This window comes from Zootoca vivipara, chromosome 15 (genome assembly GCF_965207765.1).
Source record: "Zootoca vivipara chromosome 15, rZooViv2.hap1.1, whole genome shotgun sequence".
NCBI classification, from domain to species: Eukaryota; Metazoa; Chordata; class Lepidosauria; order Squamata; family Lacertidae; genus Zootoca; species Zootoca vivipara.
This window is the reverse complement of record NC_142598.1, coordinates 35,450,016-35,468,583: the sequence shown is the minus strand read 5'-3', so window position 1 is coordinate 35,468,583 and position 18,568 is coordinate 35,450,016. Positions and strand designations below refer to the sequence as shown.

Genomic DNA, 18,568 nt, shown 5'->3' with positions numbered 1-18,568 from the left:
AGGGTTAACTGTATTTCTCTTAGGCTGAGTACACATTAGCAACTTAAAATGCAGTGAGGTCATTTCCTACCCCGCCCTGCTGTGGTTTCAAGTCATGTTTGCATGTTGTTGTACACACCTGAGAAGGGGCGGGGATGTCTTTACCTGTTGGGTTCCCCACCCCTGCAACCCCCTCCCCAAACTCCTATTCGCGAAGCTGCCATTTGCGCATGCGTTGTCATCCACCCATGCGCATGTGCTGTCTTCTACATCTCAGCTTAATTGCGCATGTGGCTTAAATTTTCCGGGGGGGGACTGAAGTTGGTTTGAAAAGGGAAATGCAACAAACAGCAGCATTTCGCAAACAAACAAACAAACAAACAAACATAACTACAGGATAGCTCTGGACTACGGGTACACGGGACTGAGAAGCTAATGATGGGAGCAGAGGAGAGCCAGAGAAAATGGTAATATGTATACAGACTCCTTACTCCCACCAACTGTCTTTGCTGGTAAAAATGGTTCTCAGTCTCCGAGGTCAGCATGGGTCAAATTTATTTGACGCAATGCTCCTGGTGGGTTGTCTGAAGTTCCCTGCCCGATCCATAAGATGGTAAAAATGAAAGGACCGGACCAAGATGTTTTGCCGCCTGAGGCAGAGCAGCAAGTGGCACCCCCTACAAGTCAATGTGTGTGGTACACGCAGGGGAAGGGCGGTAGATCAGTGGCTCCATGCAGAATCCCCCCGGGGTTCGATCCCTTGTATCTCCAGGCCGGGTGAGGAGACACCCCAGTCTGAAACCCTGGGCAGCCGCAGCCAATTAGGGTCGACAGCACTGAGCCAGACAGACCAATGGCCTGACTCGGTGTAAGAAAGTGAGCGCCCAACGTTCCGAAGGCTGGTCACTTGGTTTTGGCACATGACGTGGAAAATCCCTCAAGCGCCTCTTCTACCACCCGGCAGTAAGAATACAAGAGCATATTAAATAGGCAACTTACAGCACCCAAAACCGAAAACTTAGGGCCAGCCTGGCTCTCCCCGCCCTCCACCCCACTTCACCAGATGAAAGCATCTTAAAAGAAAACACCGAACTGCACCCAGCCTCTTTATCAGTGCTTTCAGAAGTCAGTGGAAGAGGCAGAGCTCTGAATATCTTGTGCTTCCAAGAAGCACTCCTGACATTTGATTTCTGCTTTACTTTTGAGCAGCAAAAGCATCCCCCCCACTCCACCAGCCCCCCCATCCCTGAAAGGTTTGGGCACGCCCCCCAACTGACAAATCATGATAGAAAAGACAGATTCTCCTGAAACATGCTTATTATTACTTTTTTAACAAGAAACCGAAAATAATAACTAAAGAAAGTTGTTTTCTCAGGCACAAAAGGTTTGAGTATCAGTCACATACCAGGTTGATGGGGTTTAGAAAAAAGTTAATAGCTATGAGAATTGTCCCATGCAGTGCAAATCCAGCCAATATTATTATTATTAATTATTATTACTATTGTTACTATTATTACCAGTTATTATTTTTTGTTTTAAAAGAGCCGGCTGCTGGGAGGGTTCCTTCATTACTTGCTCGGAACAACACCGCCCATTCGTCAAAGTCTTTTTTAAAAAAATAAAAAAGAAGAGGGGAGGGGAGAATGAGGACCCCTCCACCAAGTCCTTTCAAACTATCGTCTCGTGATCCGAGCTGATTTCCTCGCTGGGGTTTATATAGCAACAGTACCTGTCGTAAGGGCTGCTGTCCTTGTAGGAACAGACGATGATGCTGTTCAGAGGGGCCACGGAAACTGTGTCCTCTGCGCCCGGGAGCGCGGGGGCCCCATCGAAGACGGGAGATCCTTCCCCCTGCTGCTGATTCTCCTGCTCGTCTAAGGCACTGAAAAGGGTGGCTCCGGCCCCCAAGACATTCCCAGGCATCTCCGGGCAGCAGTTCTCCAAGTATCTCAGCTTCTCCTCCTGCTCCACTTTGTGCAGAGAGCCCCTGCCCTCCCCGACGGCGGCGGAGGTGGTGATGGTCGTGCAAGTGGAGAGGCCGTCCTCTCCTCCTCCTCGGGAGCTCCCCTTCCTGTCCTTTGCTCCGTAGGCTTTCTTGGCCAGCTCGTCGCAGCTGCCCTTGCCAGACTCCAGGTCCGACGGGGTCCTCAGCAGCTCCAGGACGTCTTTGTCTCGGGGCTTCTTGCGGCAGCAGCAGCAGCTGCCGCAAGGCGGGCGCCGCGTGTTATCGGGCCACTTGGTGCAGCCGTCGGTTTTCCTCGCCAAGGCGATGGCGGCGATGCCCGGCAAGCAGATGGCCGGCCCGATGGCCAGCAGAGGGATGTCCCCCAAAGTCTCCCCCTTGATCCCGGACACCGTGAACATGAAGCCGAACACCAGGACGACGCTGACCAAAGCCACCACCAGCCCGGTGCGAGGGTTGATGTCGTCGGGGCGCATGGCTTTCACGAAGTCCTCGGGGTCATCGGAGGAGGGTGGGGGAGAGAGAAGGGAGCTCCGTTTGCCAAGAGAATCCTTTGCTGTGGGGCGGAGGGGTGGGGTGGGGGGAGAAGAGGCAGGAAAGCAGCAGCAAAACTCCCCCCAGCCGACGCACCGCTTGCAAGGGGCGTCTCAGTGCATCGCCCTTCCCTTCGCAACGCGCGCGGCGAGGCTCAGGGGAGCGCGCCTTCTCTGCGCCCCGGCAGCATTGCTCCGCGCGCAGCTCCTGCAAAGTCGGCTTCCCCGTCCCCCGACTGCTGCCTCTGCCGCTGCTAGGAGTGCTGCTGCCGCCGCTGAAGACAGGCAAGGCAGGCTTGCAAAAAGCAGCCGCCTCTTACCGCGCTTGCAGTCTTACACGTGAAGTCCCGTGGGCCTCTCTGCTGCTGCTGCTGCTCCGCTTTGGATCCCGGGCCAGAGATCAACAAAGCTGCTGGGAGATGCATTAGGAGCCATTGCAAATGGTATATTGTAGGGCGGGGGAGGGGGAGGGGACAGCAACGGAGGCATGGGGCGAGAGAGGGAGTTAGTTGGGGAGTGCTGTGTGGCACAAAGTGTGCGGGGAGGGCAGACTTAAAGGTCTCCAGTAGGTGAGGACCCCGCGCGCCTTGGGCGATCCGAGACGGTCGTCCCCACTGAAGCTGCCCGAGTTCAAGGCGCAGAGGCTCCAGAAATGAGTCCTCTCGAAATCACAGGGAGTGTCGCCTGATGAAGAACTATGAAGAGGATCGGGCTGCCTCAGCCAAGGAGCCGGTGCAAGAGGCACCAGAAATCAACAAGACGACTCGTTTGCAACGCTTCAGATTTTGCAGAGCTGACCCTCCTGGCCAAAGGCTTTTGTCCTTTTGCAGAGGTTAAGCAGCCCGCCCGCCTGCTGCTGGAGGGATGTCCTAGTTTGTGCTAAAGGCGGGGGGCGGGGGGGGGACAACGATGCCTTTCCAGCGATGAGCGCGCTGCAAGTGTACCTTCCCGCAGCCGCGCGCGCTTAGCCCCAAACTCTTGCCCGTCGTCTCCGCCCTTGCGCTCCTTTTGCCCCGCGTCTGTGCGCCGCTGCGGAAGAAGAAGAAACGCGCTGCAATGAAGACCCGCCCCGCTTCTGGCCTAGCAGATGTGGCTCAAAGGAAAGCGGGTCATTTGGCACCAGCTTGGCTGCAGGAGTTTCTGGAAGGAGACGTACAAGATGCCATGAACCTGAACCATTTTAGAGATACAGGGCTGCCTGATACAGGGTGTCTTCTAAAACTTGTGTACTGGTATTTCTTCATCTCCTTGACATCTGATGGGAGGGTGTTCCACAGGGTGGGAGCCACTACCAAGAAGGCCCTCTGCCGAGTTCCCTGTAGCTTCACTTCTCACAATGAGGGAACCAGCAGAAGACCCTCAGAGGAGGACCACCCTTCTTCTGAAGATCTCAGGGCACTTCCCAAGATAAAAATGCAGAATAAAAGCACAAAATAAATAGTTAAATCAAAAGCGAAAGAAAACAATAGTGCCCCTCCCGCAGAATTTTACTCCTCAGTTTTTTCTTCTCCTGAAGAAACCAGGTAAAGATTTTTCCTTAGGGTTTGCTCCCAAAGCTTTTCTCACATAAGAATCATGGGCGTAGCCAAGGGGGGCAGCTGCCCCTCCCCAGATCAAGTAAAACAATAGAAATAACTAACTGATCAATCAGTCACGAAATTAAAAGACGTCTGCTTCTTGGGAAAAAAGCAATGACAAACCTAGAAAGCATCTTAAAAAGCAGAGATATCACCTTGTCTACAAAGGTCCGTATAGTTAAAGCTATGGTTTTCCCAGTAGTGATGTATGGAAGTGAGAGCTGGACCATAAAGAAGGCTGATTGCCGAAGAATTGATGCTTTTGAATTATGGTGCTGGAGGGGACTCTTGAGAGTCCCATGGACTGCAAGAAGATCAAACCTATCCATTCTGAAGGAAATCAGCCCTGAGTGCTCACTGGAAGGACAGATCCTGAAGCTGAGGCTCCAATACTTTGGCCACCTCATGAGAAGAGAAGACTCCCTGGAAAAGACCCTGATGTTGGGAAAGATTGAGGGCACTAGGAGAAGGGGATGACAGAGGACGAGATGGTTGGACAGTGTTCTCGAAGCTACGAACATGGTTTTGACCAAACTGCGGGAGGCAGTGGAAGACAGGAGTGCCTGGCGTGCTATGGTCCATGGGGTCACGAAGAGTCGGACACGACTAAACGACTAAACAACAACAGCAACTGACCAATCACGTCATTTCGGGGTGGGCACAAAAATCCTGCCACCCCCCAACAAAAATCCTGGCTACACCTGTGATGAGTATAGCTGCCAGGCAGCGGAGGTTTAGGAACAGAGTTTCCCTTCTCCTAGATGGGCTACTTTCTCAGGTCGATGAGGCCCACATCTGCCGCTCACTTCCTTCTATTGGAAGTGCCTTCTATTGGACTGTCTTTCGGCCCCTGCCTTTGCATGCAGGGGAATTCCCTAACCCAGGAAGGGTTTGAGATCCATCGGCTATCCTCACCTAGTTTAGCTGGCCAGTCCAAGCTTCTTTCCCAGGGTGTGGTCACTGTCGCATGCTGACAGGTTCTAGGAGCCACAGGTGAGAGCTGAGTTCAGGGTGGGGACCAAAGGTGGACAAACTGCCCCCAACCCCCTTATGCATCACTTAATTGTGCTCAAGCTCTCTGCGGACATTCACTTCCCTCGCCTGACTCCTATGCACTTGATGACTGACCGCTGAATGTATGAACTAGCATCTTTGTCAAAGCATCGTATCTGAGGCCCCGTGAGGAGATTGGAACGGTCTGTGTGTCATATCTGTGATGGCCTCTCTGTCCCACAGGAGAGTTCGGGAACAGACAGGCACATGGGAAACATGGAAACATGCATTATGTGGTCTATTGCCTCTTGCCACATGTCCATCTCCTCTCTGCATCCTCCCGGTTGCCAGTAGCACTCTTTGGGCTGATCAAAATGCTAATCTGTTTAACTAGGTTGCTGCCAAGAAGACAAATGGTGTGGGAAATTGAGTCAAATTTGCTTCGCCAATTTGCATCAGAACTCCCCTCCCTCCCCAAAGAAGGCTTTTTGCTAGCATTGTCAGACATCAGTCCCTGCAAGCCGCTTCCCTCAGCTGGCTTCCGTCTGGAAAAAACGGCATGCGTGTGGTTTGCTTTGCTTACTCGGCAGAACCCCACCGTACCAATGTAACATGCAGGTCTGGCCTGAGCGCTTCTTAGTTGCTCTTCTGCTTCCCTTATGTCTGGCATAATAACACAGCATGAAACCGGCCCTTGGGGAAGAGCTGCTCTCTTGAGGATTTGCTCTGATCGATCATGCAAATTGCAACAGTCCTGGAGAGAGAGAGAGAGATCTGAGACTTGGTTGTTGTTGTTTAGTTGTGTCTGACTCTTCGTGACCCCATGGACCAGAGCACGCCAGGCACTCCTGTCTTCCACTGCCTCCCGCAGTTTGGTCAGACTCATGTTGGTGGCTTCGAGAACACTGTCCAACCATCTCGTCCTCTGTCGTCCCCTTCTCCTTGTGCCCTCCATCTTTCCCTGCATCAGGGTCTTTCCCAGGGAGTCTGAGGCTTGGTAGCAGGCCCTAAATGCAAGCAAAGTGGGGCAAGAAAGTAAAAGGATCGTTTCGCTGCAGTGGACATATGGGAAGGCATATGTGCCTGCTTTCTTTCCCCGCCCCCACGCTCTCTGCCTGAGATTTGCTGGCTTAAACTCTTTTTTTCAGAAACGCTTCTCCCAAAGCAGAGCCCTGAGATACCTAGAAATAGGAAGCTGAATGGGTGGCTAATTTGTTTGAGGTGGATGTTGTGGGAGTGTTCAGGGAGGCAGGAGAGGATACAGTATATTGTTTATTAATACCCTTCCTAACTTGCGTTAGCAAGTTCCTTTACTTAGCAGAGTTTTACATTCCCCTTTTAAACATGAACAGCGGGTAGCTGGTGGCAGGCTTGTCTATCACACAATTCAGTATTGAATTGTATGTTCCTGGTAAGTTCCCTTATATTCCTCTTTAAAAGAATAAACACACCACAATCTTGTTTTAAAGTATATAAAAGAAGTTCACTCACATCAGTTCACAGTGGGATCCCTGAAAGCAGACTTAGTTACAGATATATACATGTAGATCTACCCCATAGGGGGGTATAATCCCAGTGACTGCAAGCTAGCAGTCACTCCAGCTCACACAACGAAAGAAAGGTGGAAGAGAGAGAGTGCTACACTGCTGCATGCCTTGTCCTTTTCTGTTACTTGGACAGCTAAGGTCATGCCCACCTCTAGTCACATGCAGAGGAAGTTATGTCCCAGCCAGGAGGAAACAGGAAGTTTACGACTGGCTGGACCAAACATTTCCTCACATGTCCACTCTAGGAAAACAAGGAATGTTGTATTTGACTGCTCCCACTGGTTAATAATAATAATAATAATAATAATAATAATATATTATTTATACCCCGCCCATCTGCTTACCTTCCAAGTCCCGGACTGCAGAATCCGGGACCGGCAGCCATGTGACACCGGAAGTTGCATCAACGTAACTTTCGGTGTCACTTTGCCCTTCTATGGGCACCAAAAATGGCCACCGGCAGCTTCGAAAGTCGCTTCTACGCATGTCAGGAAATGCATCGATGCAACTTCCGGTGTCGCTCTGCCCATCTATGGGCACCAAAAATGGCCACCGCTGACACCGGAAGTAGCGTCTATGCACTTCCGGACATGCGTAGATGCGACTTTTGAAGCTGGCGGCGGCCATTTTTTGTGCCCATAGAAGAGCAAATCAGAAAGAAAAGAAATGGCTGCCGGCAGGAGAAAATAACGGAGAAAAACGGGAGATGAAGTGATACGGGGGACCACTGGGAAAAGGTAAGTAAAAACGAGAGTTTCCCAGGGAAAACAGGGTACTTGGCAGCTATGCCCATCTGGCCGGGTTTCCCCAGCCACTCTGGGCAACTTCCAACAAAACATTAAAATACAATAATCTATTAAACATTAAAAGCTTCCCTAAACAGGGGTGCCTTCAGATGTCTCCTAAAAGTCTGGCAGTTGTTTTTCTCTTTGACATCTGGTGGGAGGGTGTTCCACAGGGCGGGTGCCACTACCGAGAAGGCCCTCTGCCTGGTTCCCTGTAACTTGACTTCTCGCAGTGAGGGAACCGCCAGAAGGCACTGGACCTCAGTGTCTGGGCAGAACAATGGGGGTGGAGACTGGAGACGCTCCTTCAGGTATACTGGACTGAGGCCATTTAGGTGTTGCTTATTTCAGAAGATGGGCGCTTCCGGGATGCTATGCTTTCCCAGTGGGATTAAGTCACCTAGCGGCAAATTCAGACTGCATTATTGCAGCTGGAGGTGTTGTGCAACAAACTTGCTTCCCCCAAAGACCGGACTCGTTTGGAATAACTGGTGATGGGGAAAATGGACTGGTAATGCTCAGTGTTGTCTACGGAGTTCAGAATTCACCAGGTGCATTTTGCTCCCGGCTATTGGCCACTTGCGACTGAGTGGAGATGCCCGGGCACCAGGATGACACCTGATGACTCTACCATCTGGAGTCCTTGGATCTTGACTGTTTCCACACACTAGCAACACATCCTGTAGAATGCTTCTGGTTATATTTTATCTGCACAATCAGAATGAATTTCAGGAACCAAAAAGTCGTATTGAAAAATAAGAGTTTCCAGCTGTCTGGCCCCAAAGTGGCAGCAAGACGTTCCGTTTTGGCGACTGGAACCCTGGGTTAAGCAGCCATTTGGTGCCTAGCTACATGACATAGACAAACCAGTTTCTCACACTGTTTTGTCTAAGTCAGGGGTTCCCAAACTAAGGCCCAGGGGCCGGATGCAGCCCAATCGCCTTCCAAAACTGGCCCGCAGACGGTCCAGGAATCAGCATGTTTTTACATGAGTAGAATGTGTCCTTTTATTTAAAATGCATCTCTGGGTTATTTGTGGGGCATAAGGAATTCATTCTTCTTCTTTTTCAAAATATAGTCCGATCCCCCACAAGGTCTGAGGGACAGTGGACTGGCCCCCTGCTGAAAAGGTTTGCTGACCCCTGGTCTAAGTCACCCAGCCACAAATCAGAGTGAATGTATATTAAGTAGCTTCTATAAACAGGTAGTTTGAAAGTGCCCTAACTCCATAAAACGTAGTAGAAATCCTGTATCCACAGAACTCTCTGGGTTATTATTATTATTATTTTTATTATTATTATTATTAATATCCACTTGTTCCTCTCCCCCTTTTAAATTTCATCTGGCACCCTTGATAGCTGAAAAAGAAAGAGTGTGTGTGTGTGTGTGTGTGTGTGTGTGTGTGTGTGTGTGTATTAAGCACTTGGAATTGCCTTTAGAAACAAAAAAATGAAACAAAGCGCCGCACTGATTGGTCTTTTGATGTCCGGCAGACACTGAGATAGGAGTCCACGGACCTGGAGCCTTCATGAGACCCTCCACGTGGACAGAAGTTTGACTGTGCTCGTAGAAGTTCTCCGTTCTGACAGCTGTGGTGGCATCTACTGCGGGATCCTCCTTCCAGCATTGTTGGGCCAACTGGCCAGCTTGTCCGCTCGCCCTCTGGCAGTGCCTGCTGGGGTGGCCTTGGTAAGCGATACAGGGCAGCCAGGGAATCTTGGCTGTCATGCCAACAACATGGTTCTGTAGCTGCTGGGTAACATTTTTTGGCTTCTTTTGCATCCAACCTTAAATAACCTTGAATTCATCAAACAGCGTTTCCAGAGCAGAGGCCTCGCAGAAGAGAACAGCAGGTGTACCCGGAGAGCTTCCCATTGCTTTGTTATCCCATTTCTCTTGTGCTTTTTTTGGAAGAAAGTCAATTCAACTGTGCTTCCCTCCACCCCCCTCCCCTCTTCTCCATCCCACCCGCAACACAGGCACACACATCGCTTTCCTTGCTTGCAACTGTGAAGGAAAACAGCAATGTGAGCTCCGCAATGTGTGCCTTTCACAGAACCTATATTCTGCTGCCCAATTTTGTGCTTGCTAGGCAATGATCTATTACAGGCTATTGTGGCGAGATTTGATAGCCTTTCAGTAAGTCTCGAAATGCAATAACCTGAAGGGCTGTTCTCAAAATGGTTATTTTTAATTTGCATTCCGCCTAGACAACAAATACCTTTTATAACCACATTATTTTGGGTGGACTCCCATTGGTTGAGCTGTTCCGGCTGCTTGGTATCTCCCCACCCCTTTTGTTCATTGGCTGGCAGAGTTCAATGTGCAGATATTCGGCCTCTACAGTGACTAAACTGCATGCAGAAGCTCTCCTGACCCTTTGAACAATGTAATAATGCTCTCCAGTGATAATTCCAGAGGATGGCTTTTTAGTACTACAGTGTAAGGGGGAAAGTTGGGATGTGGGTGGGGCTGTGGTCTAAACCACAGAGCCTAGGGCTTGCTGATCAGAAGGTCAGCGGTTCGAATCCCCGTGATGGGGTGATCTCCCGTTGCCCGGTCCCAGCTCCTGCCAACCTAGCAGTTTGAAAGCACATCAAAGTGCAAGTAGATAAATAGGTACCACTCTGGTGGGAAGGTAAACGGCGTTTCCGTGTGCTGCTCTGGTTCGCCAGAAGTGGCTTGGTCATGCTGGCCACATGACCCGGAAGCTGTATGTCGATAAAGTAAAGCGAGATGAGCGCCGCAACCCCAGAGTCGTCCACAACTGGACCTAATGGTTAGGAGTCCCTTCACCTTCATAAGGGGGAAAACACACACACATTTAAATATGGCAGTCATGATTTTATTTTCCTCACCACAAAGATGTTGTGATAAATGATTTGTGTGTGTGTACACATACACACATTATTTGAAGATACCGTATTTTTCTGTGTCTAAGAGGCCCCCGTGAATAAGACGCATTATTTTTGAATAATTTGGTTTTTTAGCAAAAAAACCATTGTCTTATATACGGAAAAATACCTGAATATATGCAATTAGAATGAACATGAAAATTTAACTCTAATGAGTCAAATGAGACAGCAACATAGGTTTCCCATGATGGTATGAGATTGGACAATATCTACTCAGATCACTCCCTGATGTGTTGGCTAGTGGGCAGCAAGAATGTATCTTCTCTTCCCACCCATCTTGCATGCCCAGACCACTTCTGACACCACGGGTGCAATGTTCTACCAGGGTCTTCGACTTTTCACTGGGATGTCAACTTCACTATCTAGGCCCAGGCACATGTTTTTATTGTCATGTTCTTAATCCAGGGCTAGATCTCAACAGCATAGGTAACCGGAAGATAGATTTCTGTTGGTAAGAGCAGTTCAGGACTGGAATCAAGTATCTATGGAATCAAGTATCAACTTCCCAAGGCCAACATGCTAGCGGTGAGGCAAAAGCAGGCAGAACGTGCAGTTCAAATTTTACGTTTCTGCAGTGGGCTAATTTCTTCACATTCACACATCCCACTCTGCCCTACCATTAGCGGGAGGCATCTGTTCCTCCCGAATCAAGAAAATAAATAAAAAAATACTTAACTAAAAGTAGGAAAGAATCAGAATTTTTGAAATTGAAATGCTTGTTGAGGTCACTTTTATCGTAGAGCAGTCATTCCATACCTCGTAGAGAGTAAAGACCTGGCTAAGATTGATGATGACAGGGTAGCCTCTGAGTGCATTGGGGGAAAGGAGGAATTTGAGAAGGAAGTGCTAAAGAGGTTTTCAGAAAATCCGAGAAAACTTGTTTTAGTTTAGATTTTTTCAAAACAAGATATATATATATATATATTAAAAGGTGTGTTCTTTGTAATTTTGCAAAATACGTAGACTCGTTAACTGCATGAAAGGTGTTAATTTTTCATTTAGCTTCCTAGTTTTCAAAGGACTGAAGATTTTGACATATTTTTCTGAGGACTTGCAGTGAAAAGACGGTAATTTAAAACAAGCGTTGTTGACAAAATTCCATTCTGAATGTGCTAGACAGAAGATGACCGGCAGGTGTTCTGCCAGCTCCCAACATGAATCTTGGCCATGCCCATGCCTCCATTCAGGTAAGCAAGAAGGATTATCAGAGTTCAAGGATGTATTCTAACCAAGCAAAAGCACTTGAGGATCTTGCAGAGGAGGTCTAGTGAAAGGTGTGACTTGGGGAGATACCTGAGGCACAGGTAGGGAGGCTTGGAGACTCCTGGGCTGAAAGTCCCCCATTTCTGCCTTAATATACAGTAGGTCTCTGTTGCCAAACGTTTTGGTTTTCGAACGCCAAAAACCCAGAAGTGAATGCTTCCGTTTTCGAAAGCGCCTCGGAAGTCGAACAGCTTCCGCTGCGTGTATCTGTTGTTTTTCACAATTTTCTCTATTGAATTGGCAGGCCGCCCTCTGCGCCTTGGTTTTTGAACGTTTCGGAAGTCGAACGGTCTTCTGGAACGGATTAAGTTCAAAAACCACTGTATCTCCCTTGACCTAAAAGCTAGATCCAATTGGTTTTTGTGAAACTAGTTCTGTGATCCAATAGGACTTTGGACTTGTTTTGCTCAGAACAGCACTGTTTTGAATCTGGGAGTTTGGGAAGGCGTCTAAGTTTGGCAGCTGCAAAAGCAGTGTGCAATGTGATACAAGGGTTGTGTGCTCGAAGACTTCCACATTCGCCATGTGTGGGTTGTGTCTAGGCGGTTTTTCTGGCTCACAGCTCCCTACCATTGCCCTTCAGGCAATATTTTTTTTAAAAAACCCAGTTCACTGAACACACAGAGAACAAGCCCATTGTAATAAGGTGTTTAAAATGGTGAGGAATAGCCATCAAATAATCAAGGTAATTTATCTCAAAAAGATTAAATGTTCTGGGCCCTTCGATTTTTCAATTTATTTTGTAGCATGAACCGGGAAAGGGAATTTATTTGCTTCCGCATATGGGCCTCGTTCTCCTTAACCCCTGCTTCAGGTTTAATTTTTAGATTTTAATCGAGCTGCCATGTTGGCAGCACCCTGAGGGCTGCTTCACACATTGCGGTTTTCTTACCTTGTGACTGCTACTTTGTGTTGTATAACAGCAAAGTGTGTGGCCCAATCTGGGACACCAATCTAGAAGATTCAACCTTTGAGTTTTGATTGTTTGAAACATCAGCCCCTTCGGTAGGCTGTGTCAGTTTTTGAGTTCTGATTGTGGACTGTTCCTCGTGCCATATTGCAAATTTTGTCGGTGGTTATTCCCATTCTGATGACCATGATGTCGAAAAGATTTATAATAGCCCGGTGCACTTGCAAAATTTATGACTGGGGGAGTAGCATTCATACTCCATAATATTGGATTGTGTTCAATTCCCGATATGGGACGAATAAGCAAACACCTGCAATTTCTGCTCGTGTTTCCAACTTCATCAGAATTCTCCAACATCTCTAATCTAGAATTCTGAACCCTGTTATAAAGTGATGTTCCTTTCTCCTGAATTTTTTTCTTTAGCACTTTTTGGAATATAAAGTGCTTTAGAAATTACTTAGCGCATTCACCCTCGTGACTATCCCCACCCGTGCACCCATCATTTAAGATCAAGAGATACAGCCCTCCTGCAATGCCAAAGCCTTGCAACATTCAGTTGTCAGTCATGTGTAACAGGGCCTTTTCTGTGGCAGCGCCCTGTCTGTGGAACTCCCTGCCACAGTAACTTAGATTATCCTCTTCTTCCTTGGTGTTCCACCAGCAATTGAAAACCTTTCTCTTTCAGCAAGTATTTAACACTCACTATTTGCTACTTGGCTTTCTTGATCTTTTGTGTGTGCTGCTTTCAGTTTAGTACCGTGGAGGGTTTTTTTTGGGGGGGGGGTTGATTTTAATTATGTGGTTTATCATTGTCATTTCTTATGCTTTTAACCACTTGATCACCTCTGTTGGAGGGAGGAATTATGGTAATTTTTTTAGCACACATGCACACACACACATATATATGAATCATAGAATTGTAGAGTTGGAAGGAAAACCGAGTCATGCAGCCCAACCCCCTGCAATGCAGAAGTTAAGTGTGTGACTGGAAGACAGGTTGGAACAAGACATTCAGCATCAAAGGTGTGGTTCTGAGGTCCCCAGGCTTGCCGTTGCCAAGGGATGAGAAGAAGAAGAAGAAGAAGAAGAAGAAGAAGAAGAAGAAGAAGAAGAAGAAGAAGAAGAAGAAGAAGAAGAAGAAGAAGAAGAAGAAGAAGAGGAGGAGGAGGAGGAGTTTGGATTTGATATCCCGCTTTATCACTACCCTAAGGAGTCTCAAAGCGGCTAACATTCTCCTTTCCCTTCCTCCCCCACAACAAACACTCTGTGAGGTGAGTGAGGCTGAGAGACTTCAGAGAAGTGTGACTAGCCCAAGGCTCCCCAGATTATGATTCTACTGCTCTTAACCACTACACCACACTGGCTCTCAGTTCAGGGGTCACACTCCACTTCTGCATATGATAAATGGTGGGCAGAGCATGATGGAAGGGTGAAAAACTTGACCTCCGTTTTCTATCACTTCTGCTGCCACAGAAGACCGCTAACTATCAGCATCAGAGTGAAGAGCAAAACTCAGCCCTTTGTCTTCCATCACAGGTGCTGAAACTGAAAGATATTTAGCCCAATCCAACTCTCCCAAGTTTCCACTCAGAAACATCTTCTTTATGATGGTTCAGCCTTTGCTGCTATGTTGTCCTGAACTGTTTTGTACAAAGGGCATGATACAGCTTAAGAAGCAAGCCTGAGGTGGTTGTATTCAGACACAACACTAGTCCACAGGAATGGGAAATTGTGTACTCCCTCAAAGAGGGACCTGGCAACCAAACACTGTGTTGAGGGTGGGTACGATTGGATAGCCACAACACCCTATTGGTAGGTCCCTTGATGCTGGGTTTAATCAGGCCAATGCGACGCTAGCCAAACCTATCAAGGGACCTATATATGCCCATGCACGTGACTCAGAGCTTCCTCTTTTGGTCAGTGCATCGGAACTGCCCACCTCTCCCTATTTATAGGGCTTGCATGCTTGACCTTGCTATGCCGTCGTGTGTCGTCTGTCGTTGGGACAGGGGCATGGCAGGAATTTTCCCCACTTGGCTGATTGGCTGGTGCCATTTGGGTTTCACCTGCTGCGTAGCAAATCGTCACAACTTGTAAGGTTGCGTATAGGCTCTGGTTCAGGTGATAGGGATGGGAGAATGCTCTTGCCATCCCTATGTGAAGGGTATTCCATTAAAGGAATCCAGGGACTCAATGGTTTAGTCAACCCTGCGAGGGGTTGTGCCCGTGCCTGAGTCCAGGGGGACATCTGGGTGGTGGACATAGCATGTCCCTGGTTTTCTGCCTATTCAGGTGTTCACCCTAGGCTGACCTATGATGGAGCTCTGGGCCAGCACTACCTGCAACGGGGCAGGGAGCTAGTCGAACCAGAGCCTATGCATCCATTCACCTGATGTAATCAATAAAGTTGTGGCCTAAATTCTGCCAAAAACCAAAATTTGAGTCTTGTCTGAAATTATTTAAGGGGGGAGGTTTAAAGGTCTGAACACGCAAATCCTTTCCCCCTGCTAAAGATTATATCTTAAGGGGAAACTTGTGCCCAGGTGTGTTAGACTACAACTCCCATGAGCCACAGCCAGCGAGGCCTGCTAGTGGTCAGAGGATGTGAGTTGTGGTTGCATCTGGAGGGCCCCAGGTTCCCTACCCCTGTGTGACGTTGACCTATGATAGTGCTGGAGGTGAAATAGTTAAACGGGTTACCCAATGAGAACCCAGGGGGGTGGAGTCAGAGGGACTATAAAACCAGCTCGGGGTGGGTGGGTTCAGAGTTCAGTTGGTTCAGAGTTCAGTTGGGATTGGAGTGGGAGTTGAATTGCGGGGGAGTCCGTGGGTAGGTTGAGTTAGTGTAGCGGAATATAAGCTGAGTCAGTAACAGTTAGTTGCTAGGAAGTTCAGGGTGGAACTTGTTTGGAACAGGAAGGAGGTTGGTTTAGGGAGTGTTAGCAGGTATAGGAAGGCATAGGCCGGTATAGGCACCAAGTGTTTTTTTAATAATTGACTGAAGACCATTTATGAAACCACACGCTTGTTAAACTGCAATAAATAAACAGAAGTTTAATGTTCCAATTTAACCCTGACTGGACTCAGGATTTTACCAAGTTGAGCCTGGTTGGTGACAGAGGGAAATAAAGTGGTGGCACAGGGATCAATAGACCGTGAAACATCCGGGGTCCGGGGACCCTGTGTGATCGCCACACCCTGATCTATATATTTCATTGGAAACATTGCCCATAAAAGGTTGTAAATATGAATCTTCTAAACAAATCAACCAAACCAATTTGCCATAAGGAGCGGCGTGAATATGTTTATTAACACCATGGGGAAATCTGCCATTGACTTTGGTGAAATGTGGGTTTTCATCCATGATCTATACAGGGAACTTCCCCCCTCCCCTCCCCTTCTTTTCTTTTTGCTTCTTGAGACCTGGTTCTTTAAAGAAGTGCCAGCAATCTGCTAGAAAAGTGAAAAGAAAAATCCAATGGCTTGGAGTTGTAGAAAGGGAAATTGCTGAACGAGAGCCCACAGCGTGCAGCCACTAGTAGATAATGGTGTCTCCAAGCGATAAGGATGCCAATTTGAAACACGGTATTTAGCACAGTAGTGCAAGATTTCACGTTTGTGGTTAAAGGCTTAAAGGGAAACGAGGACTGAAATCATAAGATACCAACTGAGCCAAATGTTTGCTGAATATTGCTGCTTGGCAGCGTGCGGCACGACAAAGTCTTTTAAAATTAGATCACATTTTTTTGCCCTTGGCTGTGAAGAAAGGTGGTTCCTATGGAGGTTCTTGAAGAAGTGATCTGCAAAAATCAGGTGCTTTATGTGAAGTTTAATGCACATTATTAATTGAGTGATGACGATGCCAAGTTTAATGGCAACTTAAAGACGAACCAATTTATAGTAATGTAGACTTCATACGCACCAACATTTTTCTCATGAAAATAGGGGCATCTTATTCCATTATTATTATTATTATTATTATTATTATTATTATTATTATTATTATACCCCACCCATCTGACTGGGTTGCCCCAGACACTCAGGACTACTTCCAACATATAAAAATAACATGATAAAACATTAAACATTACAAACCTTTCTTATACAGGGCTGCTTTCAGATGTCTTCTAAAGATTGTCTACCTCCTTGGTTCAGGGGTCTCATAACTCCATACCATCCAATATTTCCCCAATGAAAATAAGAATGTCCCAAGGGAATTCAGAAACCGGGATGGCTTCTGTAAATCCAGGACTGTCCCTGGAAATTAGAGACACTTGGGCAGTCTGAGACTTTCAAGACCAGAGCTTTGGCCAATGAAGGCTCATGCCAGAACCAGTTAGTCTTCCAATGGCCGCGAGACTCTTTGCTGTTGGTTTTCTGGAACGGATGAACTTTGGCATTTGTACAAATGGGGAATAATTTTGGTTAATCTGTTCACCAGATGAAAAAAAATGAAACAGGAGGAGGAGGAGGAGGAGGAGGAGGAGTCATTAGCACTCCTTTGATGTTCTTGCCACTCAAGACATAGTCCCTGTTGCCTTAGTTGTTATCTGACATAATTTTAGATGCAGTGTTTCAGGTAATCATATATTCATAAATGCCAAAGTCACTGATCTGGCCCATGTGCTCAGTCCGGGTCTGAGTTAAGTCAGCAGAATAGGTTGAATAGACATGATGGATACACTCTCACATGTCACAACCCAAGCTAGGTTGTGCTGAATTTCTAAGAAAATGGGATGGAGGTGTTGCTTGACCCATGCTTCCACCCACCCCTCAGACGTCTCCGCAGCCATTTTTATCCTGGCAGGTTTTAATCCCAGTCACAGTTCCCAAATAAGCGGGGGTGTGGTGGGTGGTGAACAGTTGGGGATAATAATAATAATAATTTATTATTTGCACCCCGCCCATCCGGCTGGGTCTCCCCAGCCACTCTGGGCGGCTTCCAGCAAAGATTAAAATACAATAAAATGTCGCAAATTAAAAACTTCCCTAAACAGGGCTGCCTTCAGATGTTTTCTAAATGGAGAAGGAATTGGTTTGGGGGTTTTCTGGTGGAAAGGCGATTGGTTTCAGCTTATTACACCTGATCATGCTGCACTTTAACCCACATAGTAGAGAATTGGTTCTGGCAAATAGCCAGCCTCATATCTGACCCTGTTGCACTATCATACTGGTGCTATAGGCTTTTGGGGAGCCCAAACCCTATAAATTAATAAATGGTAGGATTTTTATTTAATCCAATCGAAAGAAAAACCTTTATCCAAGATGTCTAAACTCCTCCTTGACTGGGAAGTCAAGGAGCAGGAGGTAAAATCAGTTAGCAAAAAATTGGAAAGGAGAAGTGATACCCACCAAATTACACCGGCAGGTGAAGATGATAGAATAGATAGAACTAGCCAAAATGACTGAAAGTTTAAGAGATGATTCAAAACAGAAATTAAATAAAGAATAGAATGTCTTTAAAGAATATTTACAAATACATTGTAAAAACTTAAACGCCTTGACGAGTCTAGACTGAGCCTTGCAGGACAATATGGAACACGAATAAAGTAAGTGATAATTAAAATTAAGAAGTGATAATACAAAGTGTAAAATCGAAAATGAAACCTAGAAAACATAGTGGGATGAATGGAAGTCAAAGGAATATGTGGTGCTTTTTCTTGTTTATTCTTTGGTGTTGTTGCTGTTTTGTTTTGTGGTTTGTTTATTGTTTGCTTGTTTAGTATTGTTTCAATAAAGTATTTTTTTTTTAAGGATTTTGATTAATTGAGATATGGATGAAAGTACAAGCTGCAGAGCTGTGCCAGACAAGGAATCCCTGGGCTGGCTTATGCAAACCAGCTTGGCCGGCTGAGCGGAAAACAAAATTGTTGACAAACAGGGTTAATGGACCGTCTGAGAGGAATCCTTTGGCCTGGGGAAGATGGAAGTTGCTGAGGTGATGGGGTGTGTGTTTGAGGTGACAGGAAAAGAGAGCTTTTGAGCAAGGTGTTTTGAGCAAGGGGGGGGGAGAAGGAAGAAAGACTGGGATCCATCTTGGGCAGGCTGGCTGAAGGCTGGCTGGGAGAGAAGCCTTGGATTCCAGGGTTGCACTGCTGTAGGG

General features: G+C 47.1%; 1 protein-coding gene across 1 annotated transcript; it reads right to left on the bottom strand.

Annotated features, from left to right (window-relative positions):
• Positions 1-1,286: 1,286 nt before the first annotated feature.
• TMEM215 (transmembrane protein 215) lies at positions 1,287-2,774 on the bottom strand. Its single transcript, XM_035140485.2, has one exon. The coding sequence runs from the start codon at positions 2,416-2,418 to the stop codon at positions 1,648-1,650; it is 771 nt and encodes a 256-aa protein (XP_034996376.1). The 5' UTR covers positions 2,419-2,774; the 3' UTR covers positions 1,287-1,647.
• Between the last annotated feature and the right edge of the window lie 15,794 nt (positions 2,775-18,568).

Bases quoted from the DNA above. Each gene is read 5' to 3' on its own strand.
- TMEM215 (XM_035140485.2), bottom strand. From the start codon at position 2,418: ATGCGCCCCGACGACATCAACCCTCGCACCGGGCTGGTGGTGGCTTTG.